This window comes from Tiliqua scincoides, chromosome 1 (genome assembly GCF_035046505.1).
Source record: "Tiliqua scincoides isolate rTilSci1 chromosome 1, rTilSci1.hap2, whole genome shotgun sequence".
NCBI classification, from domain to species: Eukaryota; Metazoa; Chordata; class Lepidosauria; order Squamata; family Scincidae; genus Tiliqua; species Tiliqua scincoides.
In genome coordinates, this window is record NC_089821.1 from 299,480,858 (window position 1) to 299,501,095 (window position 20,238).

The 20,238-nt window shown below is 43.6% G+C and overlaps 1 protein-coding gene across 2 annotated transcripts; it reads right to left on the minus strand.

Annotated features, from left to right (window-relative positions):
* Positions 1-2,356: 2,356 nt before the first annotated feature.
* SLC25A29 (solute carrier family 25 member 29) lies at positions 2,357-19,694 on the minus strand. 2 transcript variants are annotated; one of them, XM_066629119.1, is made up of 5 exons: positions 19,371-19,412; positions 13,899-13,942; positions 11,623-11,657; positions 9,932-10,015; positions 2,357-6,719 (listed from the first exon to the last, which is right to left on the minus strand). In XM_066629119.1, the coding sequence occupies exons 4-5, from the start codon at positions 9,965-9,967 to the stop codon at positions 5,961-5,963; spliced, it is 795 nt and encodes a 264-aa protein (XP_066485216.1). In that variant the 5' UTR covers positions 9,968-10,015; positions 11,623-11,657; positions 13,899-13,942; positions 19,371-19,412; the 3' UTR covers positions 2,357-5,960. The 2 variants fall into 2 exon arrangements, with proteins under 2 accessions (XP_066485216.1, XP_066485208.1); XM_066629111.1 differs by lacking the exon at positions 11,623-11,657 and having other exon boundaries at positions 19,371-19,694.
* Positions 19,695-20,238: the final 544 nt, after the last annotated feature.

Genomic DNA, 20,238 nt, shown 5'->3' on the forward strand with positions numbered 1-20,238 from the left:
TATGACGAGGTACATGGTTGGTTTTAGATCTCTTAATCATATTTAGAAATGCTCTGCACATGTTCCCCTGGAAAAGTAGTTTGGTTATAATAGTTGATGGTCATAGATTCTGTCCTTGGTTTTGTCAGAGTGATAGGCATTGGAAATAGTGTTGTTGATCCAACAATTTTGTTGGCTCAAGGATCAGCATAAGCATTTCCAGCTTCCCTGTGTATGCCTGGCTTCATAGAAGACTTCCTGGTGTGTTTAAATTACAGTTTGGCACAGTGACCTCCTTTGTATGGCAACTGTCTCATTACAGTGGACTGAGAAGGTTATGAATCTAGTGCTTGTCAAGAACCTTGACCACTGATTAAAATCAGTCCAGGGCCAAGAATAGTTGTCTTGACTGCTTACAAAGCAACAATGCACAGGTGGTAAAACAAGTGTGTGTTCTCATTTATGGACTAGGTGTTTTTATTTGTTATAACAATTTTATCAATTGTTATATACCTTACATCATAGCATTATTTGTGCTCATTTGAAATTGTGCTTGGTTTTTTAGGGAGACTTCTTAATGCCTAGTGCTGCACCAGGTACTTTGTAAAGAATTAACGCTTATCATGTACTTCCACTTCTTGTATGGCATAGCAAACTTTATATGGTCCTTGTTAATTTTATGAGGACAATAAGTGGCCTTTGTACTACACCTGAATACATTAGTGTGTTTTATTTTTGAAGGCATACAAGAAAAAGACAAAGGTGAATGTATAACAGCCTTTGTTCCTCTTTCCACTTCTTGTTGGTGCTGTGTTTCTGAAAGGAGAAATTTGAAACAGTGGAATTCCATTGCATATGGGTGTTATAGTTTCTCCTATGAGGGTAATAAGACTTATTATCCTCCTTAGAATTCGTTTAGCTTGCCAAAGTCAGTGAACTTCCCACAACGTGACATGGGATCCAAAAACATGGTTCTGTCATTCTTCTCCTTGGAAGGCAGTTGTATAAGAATAACATTTCCTGGGAATGGCTATGAAGCCTAAGAGTTGATATTAGTTCTACCTAGTAAATGTTTTTTTTTTTTTAACTGTAGAACTACATGCTTTGAATGTTCCTTGTGTCAAAAACTAGCATGCAAATGGACAAGGGATGTGTGTACAGTGTACAGTTTCTGAATATTTAGCTGAACCTTTGCTCTGCACTGAGAAGATTGTAAGGCACTTGCAGTAGCTCCCTGTCGTCCCTACCCCCTCCAGGCCATGCCAGTTGCTCAGCTTGACCCTTAAGTACACTTGAAACTGGTGATGGCTGGAAGGAGCAGCTTAATTATTAGTCCTGAAACTTTCTCCAAGACCATTTTGCTAAAATGTTGGATGTAGAGCGCTTCAGGGTTTTTATACTGAAGATCTAAAATGCGGAATCATCTAAATGTTTGTCCTCGTTAATCTTCTGTGCCTGATACTTATTTATTAAAATATTTTTCTCACTATTTTCTGGGCAGCTAATACTCAGTGATTCATCACATGCCAGCAATGCTTTTGTCATTTCAGAAGAGAAACACTTGATCTTAGTTTGTGTTACTCCAAAGTTATTTGAAGCAAAAGTGATTATTTGAAAAGCACTATATTCCACACACAATGGCGCATATTGCTCTCTGGGGCAGAGATAACAGTGGTGGCAATTAACCTCCCTCCTGTCATGCTCACCTAGACAGCAAATGTTTAGAAATGGCTGTTCCTGTATACAGGCAACAACATGATGGGTGGGGTCTGCTAACAAAAGTCTGGGACATTTCCTGTGGCCATAATTCTGTAAACTCCTTAAAGGCAACATGTCCTGTTTTTATTAATTGAGGTATAAAGTGCATGGACTATGCTGTGTTATATTTTTATAAGCTTGACACCAGGCTAAACCCCTATGGGAGGGGTTTCAGGCATTCAGGTAGGTGGAGCTCTAACTACTACCAGCAAACCCATTAAACTTGAACTGGACCCAATGCTGCCTTGACCTCATGAGTTTTTGTTCCTTGCCACCCCTGGTCTCTTCCAATTCCCAACTTCCCACTATTCATGAATGGATATGGGGACATAGGGCTGCAGTAGGAAGTGGGAAAACCTTGCTGTGTAGGTAGCATGCTGCTTGCAGTTCTCTGGCTTCAACTCATTGAGTTGCAGTCCTGATCAATAAGGAATGCCATGTGTCTTGGCTTCCTTCTAAGAGTTTGGAGCACTTGCAAGCACCTAAAGTGTGCAATGCAAACCCGTCTATCTGCAGGAGCATTAAGAAGCACAAGTCGATCTAGTAAGTGACTTTACAAGAGATCAAATCATTGATCATGTAGGACACCCAAGGATTAAAAAAAAAATTTATTTGTTCCAGAGTTTATGTACAATAGTTACAGAATGCTGTACAAAAACAGTTGTCATTGCTCTGAATTGTTGTGTATAAACCTCTTGGATAGGTTTCTCATTCAATTTGAATGTCCCTGCAAGTAGGCACCAAAAACATTCAATATACCTCCAAGGTATAGAAGCAATGCACCAGTTTTTCCAGGTTTCTAGCATGACATTTGTTATAGTGAGAAAATGCTATTTGCTAGATAGGCTTTTCATTTAAGAACTATCAACCAGCCATATTGCACCAGTCCCATTATAAAAACTAGCCTCCAACCTCCTGCCGCAACCACATTGGCTTGTCCCACACCTCAGTTAACCACTGCACTTTACATGGCTGGCTTTTCTGCCACACTTCCTTCTCCAAAATTTGATTTTAGTACTTAAAAGCACTGGTTTTCACCGGACAGGTCAGAAACCACATTGCACCCTGGCTTACAGTGGATCCTTCCAGGGTCACCATACCATCTTTTTCTCCTTGGCTTAAGTTTCCTTGAGCGCAGCAGAAATGGAGAGCAAGCAAGAAAAACAAAGAGTACATGAAGAAGGAAGGACATAGTTTAAAAAAATTGAAATGGATCCCAAGTATGCAGGGTGCAGTCAAAAAGGCAGTCCTGGACCAGAGAAATTTAGAGGAAACTGTTTTTACATGAGCTAAAATTTGGGTTAATACTAGGGCAGCACTTTTAGTATGTGAATTCAGTTGGCTAGAGAAGTGCTCCTGCTTGATCTGGCAAAAAGGTTTTTAAATTTATTTTTCATTTAAAGCACCTAAACAAACTGGCAGGTGGCCAGTTTGGCAAGAGGAGGCACTTTCTCCTCTAGGGAAGTGAGGGGAAATGACTGCTGCCACATGTAGCCACCCCACTTTGAAATAAAAGTGGAGTGTTTTTTTTTGTGCGCGTACTGATTTAGGTTAGCAAATGTAGCAGCCAACTCACACAACTGACTCCAGTGTCTTGAACATGACAGCCTTAGTTCAATAAAAGGTGGCCATTGGCCTAATGCTGTTAGGGTGTATGTAACATTTAATAATTCATTTGAACCCAAAGATGTTAGCTAGGTGGTTGGGCTAGTCACAGCAGGCAAATAGACAACTATTGCCTAAGTGGTAACTTGCCAAGATGTGCAGCTAATCACTTAGAAAGCTGATCAGTTGTACAGGTCATGGCTCATTATCCATAGGGGTTCTGTTCTGGAACCCCCAGTGGATAAAAAAAATCAGCAGATACCTACTCAATGGAAAAAGTTTGAATACATCAGTAGAAACACTATACCACATTCAGCCACTAGATAAGGTGAATAATGGAATCTAATGGAATGAAATTATAATTCTTTAAAAGCATGGAGGTAGGAAATTGGATTTGGGTGCTTTTTTTTCCTTTTTACAAGGCATTTAAAGGTGGACCTCGGTATCAGTGGTGAATCAAATCAGTGGGTACCAAGGTCCCACCTGTATAATGAGAGCAAGGGTGTAGTTGTTTGGGAGGTAGACTTAGAACTGGAAGATGTAGGTTTGAATCCCTCTTAGCCATGAAGCTTCCGGAGAGACCTTGGGCCAGTCACTTTCTCTCCACCTCCCAGGGTTGTTGTGAGGGCAAAAGGAGGGGAGCAGCTGTGTACACCGCCCTGAGCTCTTTGTAAGAAGAGTGGTATAAAAATGTGAAAATACTCCCTTCAAATAGTGAATGTTTTATAGCACCTGATCAGAAAGTTGAAGGAGTGCTAAGATTCTTCTCACCTCTTATCTGGAAACTTCAGACAACAGGCTTCCCAAGTGGCTATTTGCATACCTGGGTAAGTTACTGCTTGGCCAGTATGGTCTAGTTGCCCTTTGTGACTCAAGACCAACCTAGTTAACAGCTTTGACATCAAATGAATTATGAAGGTCAGTGGAACCAGATTAGCATACCATAGCAGTTATGCTTTGCAATGATGTGGAATGGATTTAAAAACTTTGCTGGATTAACTAGCTTTCCAAACATCAGCTTGTATAATTCTTTGGAGAAGGGGACTATAACTTGGTGGCAAAAGCAGATGGTCCTAGATCCAATCCTTAACATCCCCCAAGTAGGGCTGGGAAGGATTGGTCTGAAAATCCACTGCCCCTTGTAGACAATACTGAGTTAGATGGGCCCCTAATCTGATTTGGTAATCCTACATTCATCCCTACTGTACTATGTTGTCTCAACCCCCCTTCAGCTGCTCATCAAAACACACATGCATCCATCACTGTTTTCATTACAGCCTTGTAGTAACTCATTTCTCAGCTGGTACAGAAAGCTTTGAAGACTCAAACCTACTTTCTCTCCAGATTCTCCACAATGCCCTTGATTTTGAGCTGTAACATGAATCTGATTGAGAAGTACGGGTTTTATTCTTCAGCTTGTAAAGTGCTGCAAGGACTGCTAGAAGCTTGTCCAGAAGAACAAAGGAAGACTTTCCTGTCTTCGTCTGGATTTTAAGTGATTTTAAGATGCAATTCCATACACTGCAGTACTAAAAAAAAACACACACAAAAAAAACAAACACCAAATGGCATCACTCTTAGCTTGGCTAGATCTGCATATGAATGAATATACACTAGGTATGATTCGGATGTTGCCAAGCACAGCAAAACAAAATAAAAAAGCAGCAGGTAAAGGTACGCATTAACCAAGAAACTTAGCAACCAATCAGTATACTGACGTAAAGCTTCATTCAGATGTTCTCATTAAGTGGGAGAAAAAGGGCATAGTTTACCAGTTGCTAATGCATTTTACAAGTAAAATGGTCAGTGCCTTACTTAGACCATTTACTAAATGCCTTGCAGCAAGAGTTATTCCTGTTTAAAGAGAGGGGAAACACAGATTTTTAAAAGCATCTGTGTTTAGTGGGGGAAACAACACCAGTATGGACTCCTGGTACGATCAGTGTTCCACATCACTTATCATGCTTCAGTTTGTGGAACAGGTAGGTAGGTAGACTGAAGCCCTTAAAACAGGGGTGCCCAAGCCCCGGCCTGGGGGCCATTTGTGGCCCTTGGGAACTCCCAATCCAGCCTGCTGGGAGCCCCCACTCTCCAATGAGTCTGGCCTATGGAGACGTGTTGGCCCGATGGAAGTGCTCTTAAGGTGGGGGCAACTGTTTGACCTCTTGCATGAGCTGTGGGACAAGGGCTCCTTCCACTGCTTGCTGTTTCACATTTAACCCAGGAGCAGCAGCAGCTAAGGAAAGGCCAGCTATTGCAAGACCTTCATTCATTCATAAAAGTTTCATCTCTAATAGATTCAATTATGTAAATTTATTCAAATGTATTCAAATTTGAAATGTAAATTAATTCTTTTTTTTCCTGGCCCCCAACACAGTGTCAGAGATGATGTGGCCCCCCTGCCAAAAAATTTGAAAGTCCTTTTTATTTCCTCACTTTCTATAATGGGTATCTCCATAAGGCAATATGCTGCTTTTATAAAGGAGTAGGTGAAATCCTAAGTAACATTAAAAGGATGCTTTATACAAATAGAAATGTACAGTTTCTACACAGTTTTTGTTTAAAAAGACCAATGGTATCAAACGTGTAACAGGTACATTAGACCTCCGGTTCACAATCTAAAAGCTTGATGGTTGCTGGATTGCTGGCCCAGCCTCACACCCACTTAAATCGCCTCTGATCTGGTTGTCTTCTGACCTCATATACATAAGGAACACGGTAACAGTAGCAAAAGTAGTGGCATTAACAGGGAAAGCCCGAAGCAGGGTGGATGTCAGGCCCCTTGTGAACACCCTCCAGCCTTCATCATGGTAGCTTTTCCTAACACAGTCCAGAATGCCCTTGTACTGTATGACACCACCAACTCCATCTGCCTGAAGGCGCGACTTGATCACATCCACCGGGTAGGTTGATATCCAGGAAACAATTCCCGACATGCCTCCAGCTAACAGCAGCTTGGGGATAATGTAACTGTCCTCCGCTTCACACCCTAGATACCTGGTTAGGCAGTCATATGTCAGGAAATAGAATCCAAAGCTGGGTGTTTCTCTCAGGAATGTGGAAACCATGCCCCGGTTGATTCCTCTCAGACCTTCCTTTCGGTAGATCTTAACCAAGCAGTCCAGGGAGTTTTTGTAGTTCTTGGACTTCAGCTTGTACTCTCCAGTTCCCTGCAGCTGCATCCGGGTCTTGGCCAGCTCCATGGGGCAGCAGATCACACACTGGATGGCGCCTGCTGCCGAACCTGCAAGGAACTGGTGCAGCGGGGTGTCCTTTCCCAGAGCACGAATCACATTTCCTTGAACGCCAAACACAAGGGCATTGATGAAAGTAAGTCCCATCATAGGCGATCCAATACCTTTGTAAAGCCCAAAGGCCTGGAGGAGACACAGGGGAGGGGGAAGGAAATGGCATATTATTTCATGAGCCTAAAACTCATCCTAAAGCATCTGCAATATTTTCTTCCAATAGCGATAAATTACACAGGCCAACACAATTTTGCTGCCTTAAAAGTCAAGACATATTCCTGGGTATATTTGCTGTGGCATCAGTTTTTCCCAAATGCATCTAGTTTCAGCATAGCCTCATCAGTGAACTGTTCAAGCACTTCCTTGTGAAAAAGCCTAAACCATGGCCTCCTCATGAGGAAGCTGCTTGAAGCATTCACATAAGAAGAGCACCACTGGATCAGGCCAAAGGCCCATCTAGTCCAGCTTCCTGTATCTCACAGCGGCCCACCAAATGCCCCAAGGAGCACACCAAATAACAAGAGACCTGCATCCTGGTGCCCTCCCTTGCATATGGCATTCTGACACAACCCATTTCTAAAATCAGGAGGTTGCGCATACACAACCGTACCCCGTAATGGATTTTTCCTCCAGAAACTTGTCCAATCCCCTTTTAAAGGCGTCCAGGCCAGTCGCCATCACCACATCCTGTGGCAAGGAGTTCCACAGACCAAGTTCTCCAGAAATTTGTCCAGTCCCCTCTTAAAGGCATCCAGGCAAGATGCCATAAGTACTTCTTGTGGCAAAGAGTTCCATAAACTAATTACACGCTGGGTAAAGAAATATTTTCTCTCTGTCTGTTCATTAACGAGGCTATACTGTAACTCCGAAATGAGATATGATAGGACAAACCTGATGCCACTTTTGGAATCAGCACCCCAAATTCATATAAAACCACCATAGATTTTGGGGGAAAAAAGTTTTCTAACCCACAATTTTGCAGACCTGTGTTGTAGCATCTTCTGGGGCTGCTCGTTAGCACTCTAGAAATTGCTCCCCTTTCCTACATTCTGTCTCTTTTCAACTGTGAGTCTATGAGCAGAATGGAAGAAAGTCTGTCATTATCAACATAAAGAACTCAGGGAAGAGTTTCTAGGAAGCAATTCACAGCAGGCTGTTTAAGGTCCTAGTGAATGTTTCAAAAACTGTGTTTTTGCTTGAAAATGGTGTCCAGGGATGGAGTTCGCTGTTCTTCCTACAGCCATTTTTTTTTTTTTTTACACAAACAAAAGGCAGTTCTGGTCAAAAGCACCAGAACTTTCACATTCATTTATGTGTGCTAGCTGAGCCCTAACTGGTCATTTGGCATTTCTAAGTGAACGTGTTAACACGGTAGTTTACACTGGAGTCTATTCCAGGTATACTCTATTTAACCGAAGACGCACAATAATACATCTGAGGACCCCTTGTCCCATTACATTTGGACATGGGAGTCGCTGCAGTGACTCCTTTCTGTGTTACTCAGGTAACAAAACCGCAGGTCACAGAGGTAGGAGAACTTACAGGGTGTGATCCTCCAAAGCAGTGGTTCTCAAACTTTCAGCATCAGGACCCACTTTTTAGAATGAAAATCTGTCAGGATCCACTGGAAGTGATGTCTTGACCGGAAGTGACATCATCAAGCAGAAAATTTTTTTTAACAATCCTAGGCTGCAATCCTTCCCACACTTAGCCAGGAGTAAGTCCCATTTACTATTATTGTTAAAAGTATATACATAGTAGCCTGTTAAAACTACAGATCTGTAACATTTCCCCAAATGCAGTCACATACCATGGGAGCATCAAGTCTAATTGATTAAAAATAAAATACTGAAATGGGGACCCACCTGAAATGGGCTCACCGAATGGGTCCCAACCTACAGTTGGGACTGCTCCAAAGCACAGGAAGGAGCCTCATGGTAGCAGCTCCCACCCCACCAGTGTGGCATGAAAAGTTTACGTATTTATTTAGAATATTTTTTTATCCCACCTTTCCTATGCTGCAGCAAAGGCGGCTTACAATTCCAAATTAAAATATACAATATGTGCAACAATAAATCATAAAAAGGACAATATAGCCCCTTGGAGGAGGGCAACTAGTTGTATCCAAAGCATAGCTACAGAGGCACAGGCAGGTCAGGCGACGACTAAACACCCATACGCAAGACGGAACAAAAATGTTTTGAGTTGCCCTAATGTTATAAACTTCTCTCCATAAAAAAAAATTGAAGTAAACAAAAAACATACCCGCAGATCTGAGGAACTGCTAAATTTTACATGGCTATTTTTGTTTCTTTGTCCCAACTTGGGGGCTTTCCCACAATGCCCAAATGGTCTCCTCTTGCCTTTTTTGTTTTTCTTAATACAGGTCCAGCCTATTTATACACAGATTTTTTATATACAGATTTGACTCAACATGAATGGCTCCTGCAAATAAGAAGGAATGTGCTGATCCCTGGAGAAGGGGAAAAACGCATCCCTTTAAAATCAGTTTTAAAAACTGAACAGTCCTTTGACAATAACCTCCTTAATATGAGAGAGAGAAGCTGGCTGACAATCCATCAATCCTTCTATCTCTAGCGGACTCCTCCCTTCCCCCTGAGCACATGAAAGAAAGGTGATAGCTTTGCAATGGTGAAGGGAGGGACTGAGTAAAGGGCTTGGAGGACAACTTATTGATGGATTGTCTTCTTAATGACTCTCATCTTAGAGTCAAAAGGTCAGCAATGCCGTTTTTATATCACTGGAACAAAGAAACTTTGTTTTTTAAATTGATTTGCTATAGTATGTTTTTTGCCATCCACATGAGTGCTTGGAATGGGACCCGCAAGAATAATTAGTCTCAACCTGTAGTGGCTTCACTAGGGCTTGTGTCACTTGGTGCGGGAGACCAGAGCATCACCCCTATGATGGACCTCCTCCCATGCAGCGTGCGGGGACACCGCCCCAGGAGATGAGCATGGTGAGGTACCATCGCTCCGCCCCCATTGGCTTTTTGGCTATAGCTTTTGACAGAATAGAGATATTTCAACAGTTTGTTTCATTGCATTCTGCATGAAATTACACATCGATTGATACGTGACATTATGGTATTATTCAAAGACACAAAGATTTTAAAAATTTTGGTGAGCAGTGGGCATTACCCCCCCATGCGCGTCACCTGGTGTGGCCTGCACCCCCCGCACCACCCTAGCAATACCACTGGCTAGCCTGAAGAAGGGTTCTGGAGAACCCAAAATCTTATTCATTACTTTGAGATTTTTTAGTTGGTCCTAATAAAAATATAATAAAGCTATTGTGGATCTATACCACAAGTTACTCACCGATTCTTGCTTAATAATAGACTGAAAGCAGTGCATGGTCCCACGGTAAAGAGGTTTCTCGACATTTTGAACTTGAAGGCGTACCTATAAAACGTAGTGAGAATTTATTGACGTGGCAAAATTAGTAGGCAGGGTGACAGTACCTTTGATACTGTAGTTATATGCACACAGTCATGATACCACAGAAGGCAGTTAAAGAGAACGGTCTGTGTTTGGGGAATCACTGAATTCTATGCTAACATTTGTCTGAAACATGGATGGAAGGAGGTTCATAAAGGATGCTGAACTCCCTGCAGTTTTTATAGCAACCCTAATGGTGCAATCCTATGTATGTTTACTCCGAAGTGAATCCTACTTAATTCAGTGGGATTTACTGCTAGGAAAGCATGCAATGGATTGCAATGTAATTTTCCTAAACCATAATGGATGACCAGAGATGATCTACTATAAAGTCACAAATTGACAAGAAGGTGCAAGTTCAGGCAACTTACTAGCTCAAGTAAATAGCCACTTACCTGGCTGCCTGTGTCAATTCAGGATTGTCTCCAGGCAATCAGGCAAAGATGTTTTACAAAAATCCACAATTGTAAGTAGGATAAAGCTTGAGCATTGACTAAAAGTATCAAATGGCAATTTTCTGAGTTCTACATGCTCTTCATAAGGTAAGCAAAAAGGGTATGTTTTCCCTGTCTCAGTTCTTTTGCTTACCATCTACCTGATGAAGAATTCTGCAGAACTCAAAAGCTTTGCACCTGATACTGTTACTTCCAGTTGGTCCCAAATAAAGCATTACTGAATTCTACTTTGGATTGGATTTTTTTTTTATTTCTAAAAACCAAGAGGGCCACCTATGTTTTTATGCTTAACCAAGTTCCTATTTTCCTTTTAGGGTTCAAGCAATGGAAAGGGGCCTCTCTTTCTGCCACTTTTACACACACACTTAGTATTAAGGTTGTGTTCCCTAATGTTATTAACCAATAATGTTCTTTAATCAATACACAGCAATCTATCAGACAAGAAAAATGTGAGGCTTGGAAACTTAAGACATTTGTAGAATGATATTTTGCTACAGTTTTGTTCCATTGGGATCCCTTTCTAAATATTCATTAAGTTATGCTAGTTTCTTTCTTTATCTACATGGCCAAGCTGAACAGCAAGGAAATTTTAACATCTCAAGTACAGCACTGAAAAAGTCTGAATTCAAATACACCAAAAGTGAACCCACAAGTCAAGAAAGCAGCAATACCTAAAATGCATTAATTATTTATTATTATTATTAACAGTATTTATATACCGCTTTAATCTGGACATGGTAATGTTTTAGTGGAGAAAAAAATATAAAACAGGCTCCCAATTTAAGTAGTGGCTGAAACAATTTTAGAACATAAAAGGATTTCTTCATGAACATAGATAAAACTTTAAGAACAAAGGGGATAAATATGTGCACTAGAAAATGAATTGCAAAATGAAGTTAGGTTTTTTTAATGTTCATATTGAAAATAAAGCTTGCACACCCCACTCCCTCCATTTCAGACTACTAGAAACATTTAAAAAACTTTTAAAAAAGAGGGAAATACCAGGAGACCTTAAATAGTGTATTTTTTTGTTTGTTTATAAAACTTGAACTAATCATACACGTTGGAATAAATTAAGACGGAGAGAAACAGAATGTTCACCTGGTCTATACTTACTAGGTAACTCTCCCGTGATGAGGCTTATCTGTCATCTACAACAAAGTAACACTTTTGCTGTTAATGAAGACAGCCCCTAGCTCAGAAAGTAAAGGCAGTTAAGCAACAAAGCAATTGTACACATTACATCAACAAACCGGGGAAAAGGAGTTGCCACTCGAAGATCTGGTCCAGAACCAGTTTACAACATCTTTCACGTTTACACACCCCGCCAGCCCACAAACCCCCTGACCTTGCCTATGCAGCTACTGGAGCATTTTAAAGAGGATATCAAGCTTTGCTTTGAATCCAAAAATGGTTTTTAGGTTAGCCTTTAGGAAGTTTGTGTAAGAACAAAGGCAAAAAAAAACAAATAGTGTTTTGCCATTCAGCCACCCAGTTAAGTCAATGGTTCCCAACAGCAATGGTTCCCAAACTGAGCCACGGCTGCCTGGACAGCTACAGAAACCAGCCAGGGGAGAAGCAGAATTCTCATGAAAAAGAATTCTGCCACTCTATATAATGTATAGGATTGCAGCCCTAATAGGGAGCCACAGCCAATGACCCAGTAAGGAAAAGGAGCCACCAGTTGAAAAAGTTTGGTAACCACTGGTCTACAGGATTCACAGGGAAGGATGTTAAATATAGCAACTAATACACAGACCTGCATCAACTGTCCTTATATAAGACCATGTTATTTCCCAGCAGCCTAATGTAGTCAATAAAAAAATAGCAAAAATGTTGCAATCCTGTGCATACTTTCTTGGCAGTAAGTTCCATGGTTATCTGTGCAACTCACTTCCAAAGAGACATGCATAGGATTGGGTTGCAAAACTGAGATATGAAACTCAGACCCTGCCCTATAATTAGTAGTGTCATTGTGCCTTCAAAAGCATAGTAACTAGCTGAATGTTTAAGACTACTGATGTACATACAGCTAACAGATTGTCATGGAAAAAAAATCAACTAACACACCAACCCTGAATGTTTGCTCTGCAAGTATGTGCAATGAGACTTGGCTCAGAGTATATTGGTTTTGGTTCCAGAAACATGCTTTTACTCTCTTTATTATTCAATTCCATTACATGAAGAGGAAAAGAAAAAAAAAGATGAAGCGAGCCTGTCAGATCCTAGCCCTCATTCTGCAAACTTGTCCACAAAGTTTTAAGAATTAAGAATTTGGTTTACAAAGTCATTCTGCTATGGGGTAATACAGAAAGGAATTTGGTGGAGTTTTAACTGTAATGGTTGTGTAGCAAAAAATACTCCATGGCATGAAATGACAGAAAAATATAGCTGCAACCATGTTTAAGACTCAGTGTGGGACGCATTATATTATTGAGTGTTAGTTCATTTGCTCAGCAAGAAGGTACTTAACCACACACAACCTACAGCTAAGCTGAAATGCTTGGATTTAAACCCCTATCTCAGGACTGTGTTCTCAGGCATGTGGTACGCTTGAAAGCAACTCCTACAGAGTTCAAAGTGCGCATACGTCTGCAGTCCAAATCGGCTCAGATCCATGTATTCCAGCTGACTGTATACTAGCCCTTAGGTCAGTAAATCTTGAGTTGCTATTGGCTCTTGTCTGGGTACAGATTTTAATAAGCAACTCTTCCCTTTATTTCTCAGGCCCTTCAAAGACAACAACAAAAAAACCTATCAGTATCTAAAAATCTACCACCAGCAGTATAAAAGTTCAACCGATACATGTCAGTGTCTCATCAAACAAGAAAAAAAATTGTCATTCAACAACTCACAACATCTTTCCTTGGGTGGAAGGAAGCATGTTAATCAGCAAGACTGTTTCGTCACATAGCAAAAAGTCATCTGGGCAATATAATTAACAAATTAATGTTTTTTTTCCCAAAACAAGTAGGGAAAAACATTGCAACAGGTATGAATAAAACAAGATGAAGACAAGTGCAATTTTTTTAAAATGTTAGTGATAATGAGCTGCCCACTCCTAGCAAGCACATGTAGGGATTTTATTAGATGCTACTGAATAAGGTGTGTGCGTGAAGACCCAATCCTCAGAACACTTTTAAATACATCTGTCAAGGGGCCTCTGCAATCTGAAACTGATATTTAGCAACAGAAGAACAACCACCACCAACTGAGTTGTGAGATGTTTCTGTGCTTTGGTAGAATTATAAATTTAATTCAAGATCTCTGTGCCAGGATTTGACCTATGAGGATCTTTATTTAAAGGGTCTGAAATATCTCTCTTTGGTTCCTTCTTTTCCTTTTCCAGCCTAAATGTTTATCATAGGTAAGCCTGTGAAAAGTCAACCCACCTTAACAGTATCAAATGGATGTCCTACTAGCACACCGGCAGCACCTAAAATAAAGCAGAAGGCAACATGAGATGAGATTGTGTTGTGCTGATATGACTACCACTGAAATATAAGGCGGCTTCATATGTTCTCTTTATGTACCATCCACTGCTAGGCTGGGGTCAAAGCTGAGAACGATTTGCACAGAAAAGCAACAACTTTGTCAACGTGAGCCTGGATGGTGTAGTGGTTATCAATGTGTCACTAGGGTTTGAGTCACCCAGTGCAGGAGGCCATGTGTCACCCCATGATGGACCTCCTCCCATGAAGTGGGCAGGGCAATGCCCTGGATAGTGGACATGGAGATGTACCATCGCCCTGCCTGCTGGTTTTTTTGGTTATAACATTTGATAGAATGCAGATATTTCAATGTGGTTTGTTTCATTCCATTCTGCATGAATTAGGCATTGATTGATACATAACATGATGGTATTATTCAAAAATATCAAGATTTAAAAATTTTTTTAGCAAGTAGTGGGTGTCACCCGGTGTGGCCCGCAGCTTCTAGTGACACCACTGGTGGTTGTGGCGTTAGACCTGGAAGATCCAAGTTCAAATCCCAGCTCAGACATGAAGCTTTCTGGATGAACTTGGACCAGTCAATTAGCTCTCATCCTAACCTAGTGGTTCCCAAACTGTGCTGCAGTCACTACCCCACCCTCTTCTCACACAGAGCCAGTGACTGGGAAGAGCATCGCCACCTCCGCACCTTTACTAGCTGGGCAGGCAGGATCTTAGAAATGGAACTTCCAAGGTCTTCCTCAACCAGTCAGTTTTGAAGAGGCAATGGAGGAGGCGAGGAAGATGGGGGTGATGGTAGATGCGAATGTGGCCTCTAAACAGAGGGGGAATCTGGGTGTCACTGCAGTAACCGCTCAGGTCAGGCCTGATTGCAACTGCTACTGACTGGGACTGCAATCCTATCCATATTTTCCTGGGTGTACATCTCACTGAACACATAGGGATTTACTTTTGAGTAGACATGCACAGGATTGGGCTGTAAGCTCACTACTGACCTAACTTTGAGATTTCCAAATATAAACTGGGGGAAACATCTCAAAATAAATTGGGCGTGGGGAATGGTAGAGGATAGCTCAAGCTCGCTTCTGCAAGATGTGACTGCAGCTCTTGAATATAAACTATGTAGCTTCAGTGCTTCAATGAGATGTGGGATTCCAGCTTAGTAAATGATCCTTTAGGCCAGGGGTCTCCAAACTTTTTGGCCAGAGGGCCGCATCAAATATCTGGCACGGTGTTGGGGGCCAGAAAAAAAATTTAAATATAAAATTTATATAAATAAATTAGAGATGGAACTTAGATGTGTGAATAAATGAATGAATGGGCTCATTCATTCAACCTCTCTGGCCCTTAGAACACCCTCCAGACGTAACCAGAGCATAGTTCCAGTCATATTCAGCCAAGTGGGCCAGAGGCTTTCAGGGGACAAGAGGCTGGCCATGGGCCAGATAGAAGCTTGCCATGGGCCGCATCGGGCCCCCGGGCCAGGTTTTGGAGACCCCTGCCTTAGGCAAGTCTGTTTGTGGTAGCCATAGATCAGTGGCAGAGCATGTAGAAGGCTACAGGCTCAGGCTTCAGTTAAAAGGTTCTCAGATAGTAGGGCTAGAAAAGACCTCTCTCTGCCCAAGACCCTGGAGAGCTACTGCCAGTCAGTGCAGACCAGCAATTTTCAGCTGGCATGCCACGACACACTGGTGTGCTACAAAAGGCCAGCAGGTGTGCTACAGGAGTTTGGAGCACATGGTGGAGGAAGAGGATCAAACAATTTGTTACTATAGACCAGTGATTTTTCAACCTTTTTCATCTCATGGCACACTGCCAATGCACTAAAATGGTCAAGGCACACCACCAGGTTTTTGACAATTGACAAGGCACACCATGCTGCCAGTGGGGGCTCACATCTCCCATTGGCCCTATTAATAAATGACCTCCCCTCCAAATTCCTGTGGCACACCTGTGGACCACTCACGGCACACCAGTGTGCCACGGCACAGTGGTTGAAAATGGCTGCTATAGATAGTTGCCCTAGAAACAGAGCCACAGAACTTGGAAGTCTCCCAGAAGCTGGAAGTGACATCACAAGAGAAGACCATAGAGGTCAGTGTGCCATAAGAAGAAACATGCTTGAAAATTACTGGAGTACTGGGCTTGATGAACCATGGTCTGATTCAGTATAAGGCAGCTTCACCTTTCAACCATGTCTAAGCAAGAGACATTCTGGGACACAGAAAGGGATTCTCCGTTCTTATACCATTAAGACATTAATCAGGCAGCGAAAACACACAATGCTTCTCCTACATGTGGGCCTGCAGCAGTAAACACCCTTGTATTCCTCGAAATACACACCTGTTTCAATACACATGCTCAACTCAATAAAACACATGAAGGCTGCAATCCTAACCTCACTTTCCTGGGAGGAAAGGAAAGTGTTTTCCATTGAACACAATAAGACTTACTTCTGAGTAGACCTGATTAGAATTGTGCCCAAAGTGTTTTATCAGCAATGAACTCATGCCAGTGCATGACATGTCAACCACTTGGGTTCACCCGACACATCTTGCAGAGTATAGGATGCCCACACTTGCATTTAGGTGTGAGTAAATCTCCCACGTTTCCCGTAAATATCAGAAGAACAAGACAAATACTGTGCACTCCGAGTCACATGAAGCCAACATGTCTGCTCAGGGTTAAAGAGAAAGATGGTATCATCTATCAAGAGCTGGTGTTCTAGTTCAATTCAGCTAAGCAACTGGGATTTCAGCAAATGGTATGTATAGGAAATGATGCAAGAACTGTGAACAAAAGTTTCAACAAGCCGTTCACAACAGGTTTTTTTTTTTTTCCAGATATATACTTTTTACACCCAGACTTTAACCAAGAAAGGGTTAAAATCTAAATACATTGTAAATCCCAGCTCCTGAAAATTTTCCTTTAAGAATACAGCTATGTGCTGTGTGGAGCTTATTAAAAGGTATTTGGCAACGTTTTAATCACGCATAAGTGGCTTAAATGCTTCGAATGGAAATCTGAAATACAATTTGTTCTCTTCAGCATGGAAGAATCCTTGATCTGTGGGAGTGAGCACAGAGGACAGAAGCAGAATAAGGAGAACCTTGACAGGCTGAAGCCCCCCCACAGCTTCCCCTTGGGGAAAAAAAAAAGGATTTCTCAGGGCCAAATCACAATGCACAAGGAGAGTGCCCTTGTTTCTCCACTTCCACCAGCTCAAAACATCATTTAAGAGATTTCCGGATGTCAAATGGGACAAGACTTGCTCACATCATCCCAATCATACAGACAGGTAGTTTGAAGTTATGGAGAAAACACCTAAAGCCATTTTTGCCCAGCCCCCAGGCGTACACATTTGGTCCCTGTTGCGTCTATGCAACCTTAGGCAGAAATGGCTTACTGTGCTTTTTCATATGGGAAGTGGGGAAAATTCACCAACTTTTATTTAAAAAGGGGCCTAATCCTCACCTTTTTCTCAATGTGGGTGAACTGCGTGCCATGGAAATGAAAGAGGCCTGACTATCTCTCGCCTACAAACTGATTTCAAAGATTTCGTCAATTTCCACTCAAGAGGAAAGGATGACCCACCACATTTTGCAACAGACATTTTTGGGAAATGGATGTTCATTACTACCTCTCTCTAGAGCAGTGTTTCTCAAACTGTGGGTCACGAGCCAATTTCATTTCATTCATTTCAATATTCTATTTTTAATATATTAGACTTTATGCTCCCATGGTATGTGACTGCATTTGGGGAAATGTTACAGACCTGTACTTTTAACAAGCTACTATGAACATTCTTTTAACAATGATAGTCAATGGGACTTACTCCTGGGTAAGTGTGCATAGGACTGCAGTCTAGGATTGTTAAAAATTTTCCTGCTTGATGATGTCACTTCCAGTGGGTCCTGAAAGATTCTCATTCTAAAAGGTGGGTCCTGGCACTAAATGTGTGAGAACCACTGCTCTAGAGAAAGCAGCCATGCAGTACAGTCAATGAATTGTGGGTGAGGTCAATTTGAAGCTGTGGCATAGCTAGAGAGGGTGCAAAGCACTAAGTTTTGCAGGGAGCCTCACAGCAGCATGTGAGGGACCCCTCCCCCTTGGAGTAAATGGAATGGCTGGAATGGCTCCAAAGGGGAAGGGACCCTTGCATACTGCAATGAGGCTCCCTACAAACTTAGTGCTTTGCACCCCCTCTAGCTATGCCACTGATTTGGAGGTAGAGGTGTGTGCATATTCTTGCCTTCTTTGTCCCAGAAGGCCACAGGGTCAGAGAAAGGCACTTTGCAGATGTTCAGAGAGGAGCCCTCATCAGTCTTATTTTTTTTGAAGCTCAACTTGGCAGTGGAGGAAGGTTCTGAGATGACAGTCAAGCTCCAATGAATTCCTATTCATCTACGTGGCTGGGGGGTGGGGGAGGAATCACGCATTGCAGTAGGTTGGGTACCTACTGCAAAAAAATTGGTTTTTTGGCTGGGTACCTACTGCAAAAAAAATGCACCCTGCACTGGGATCTGGGTGGCAGACCTTGGTAGGCATTACAAGAGGAAAGAAACGGTTGTATGGAGCGCTTTTATGGATGCCAGTCCAGGGACACTGCCCCCCCCACCCTGGGGCCGCAGGGACTATAAGGGGGTAGCGATGTATAACGGGCCCCAACCCATGAGCGTTGCCCAGAAGTGGACAAGGAGCAATCCAAACCAACCCAGGTTGCAATTCTAGGGCCATTTACCTGGGAGTAAGCCCCACTGATTATAGTGGGACTCACTTCTGAGTAGACCAGCAGAGGATTGTGCTGTAAGGCTGTAATCCTAGCCACACTTTGGCGGGGGGGGGGGGGTGTTAGTCCCACTGACTATAATGCAATTTATGTAGACCTACACAGAATTCTGCTGTAAGGTTGCAATCCCATCCACGCTTTCCCAGGCATAAGTCCCACTGACTATAATGCGACTTACTTCTGAGTAGACCTTCAGAGGATTGTGCTGTAAGGCTGCAATTCTATCTACACATTCCTGGGAGTAAATCTCATTGATTATAATGGGACTTACTTCTGAGTAGACCTACACAGGATCGTGCTGTAAGGCTGCAATCCTATCCACACTTTCCCGGGAGTAAGTCCCACTGAGTGCGATGCGACTTACTCCTGAGTAGACGTGCACAGGGTTGCGCTGGGAGTCTTCAGAGCGCGGCTCTGGGCGCGCCCTTCCCCCCTTTCTGCCACATCTCCTGCAGTGCGCCAAGCCAGCCCGGCCAAGAAGAAGCCCAGGCCTGGGAGGGGGAGCTGCTGCCCGGCCCGCGGGGCTTCCTCCTTATGTAAGCGGCTGGTGCCTGGCTCCCCAGCCCAGCCCAGCCCTGGTTCTCCTGGCAGCCCCCCGAAGCAGAGGCGAGCAGATCTCCTACCTCCTACGCAGCCTGCGACGAAATCCAGCGCCATCGCGGTCCTTCCCCTGCAAAGCCTCCTCGGGGCGCCCTGGGGGTGCGGGGGTCCCTCCGTGGAAGGCAGCGCCTCCTGGCTCGGGGTGATGGGGAGCTCCAGTGGTCCCTGCTGGGCGCAGCGCTCCTCTCGCCCGGCCGGCGCGCGCCTCCCTCACCCGTGCCAAGCCCGATCTCGTCCCTGCTATTCCTGACGCCGGCGGAGGGGGGGAGAGCCAGCCTTATGGGGCAAGGAGGCCTCCAATGGCGGGCGCCGGCCAGGACAACACCCCTCCGGAGCAGCCCTCCGCCCGGCGCGCTCATTGGCCGCCGCGCTGGGGAGGCTGCGGGGCCGCGGAGCCAGTGGCTGGCTGGCTGGCAGGCTGGCGTCGGTGAGACAGCAGCAGGAGGACGCACGGCCCACGGAGCTCCGCCTTGCGCCCTCCGCCCCCTTGTGTGGGTGGGGCGGGCAGGCAGGCAGGCAGGCAGGCGGGGGCACGCCTGGAAGCTGCCTTGCCGGGGAGGAGCCGGGATGGGAGGTGGGGGGCTGTTGCGCAGGGCGCTGCTCAGACCAGGGGCGTAGTTAGTGCGGGTGCAAAGCGCTGAGTTTTGCAGGGAGCCTCACCTTGGCGTGCAAGTGGCCCCTCCCCTTCAGAGCCATACAGGGGGGGCAAAGCACTGAGTTTTGCAGGGAGCCTCACCTTGGCATGCAAGCGGCACCTTCCCCTCCCCTTCAGAGCCATGGAGGGGTGCAGAGCATGAGTTTTGTAGGGACCCTTACCATGGCATGCAAGTGGCCTTTCCCCTTTAGAGATATTCCAGCTCATGAGAGCAAAATGAGGCAATGCAAAACTAG

Coding starts and splice junctions, on each gene's coding strand:
- SLC25A29 (XM_066629111.1), bottom strand. CDS start 19,404: ATGGCGCTGGATTTCGTCGCAGGCTGCGTAGGAG. Junction 10,016..13,898: donor ATCCATTTGATACTGTTAAG/GTGGGTTGACTT, acceptor TACGTTTTATAG/GTACGCCTTCAAGTTCAAAA. Junction 6,720..9,931: donor CTATTATTAAGCAAGAATCG/GTGAGTAACTTG, acceptor TGTCTCCTCCAG/GCCTTTGGGCTTTACAAAGG.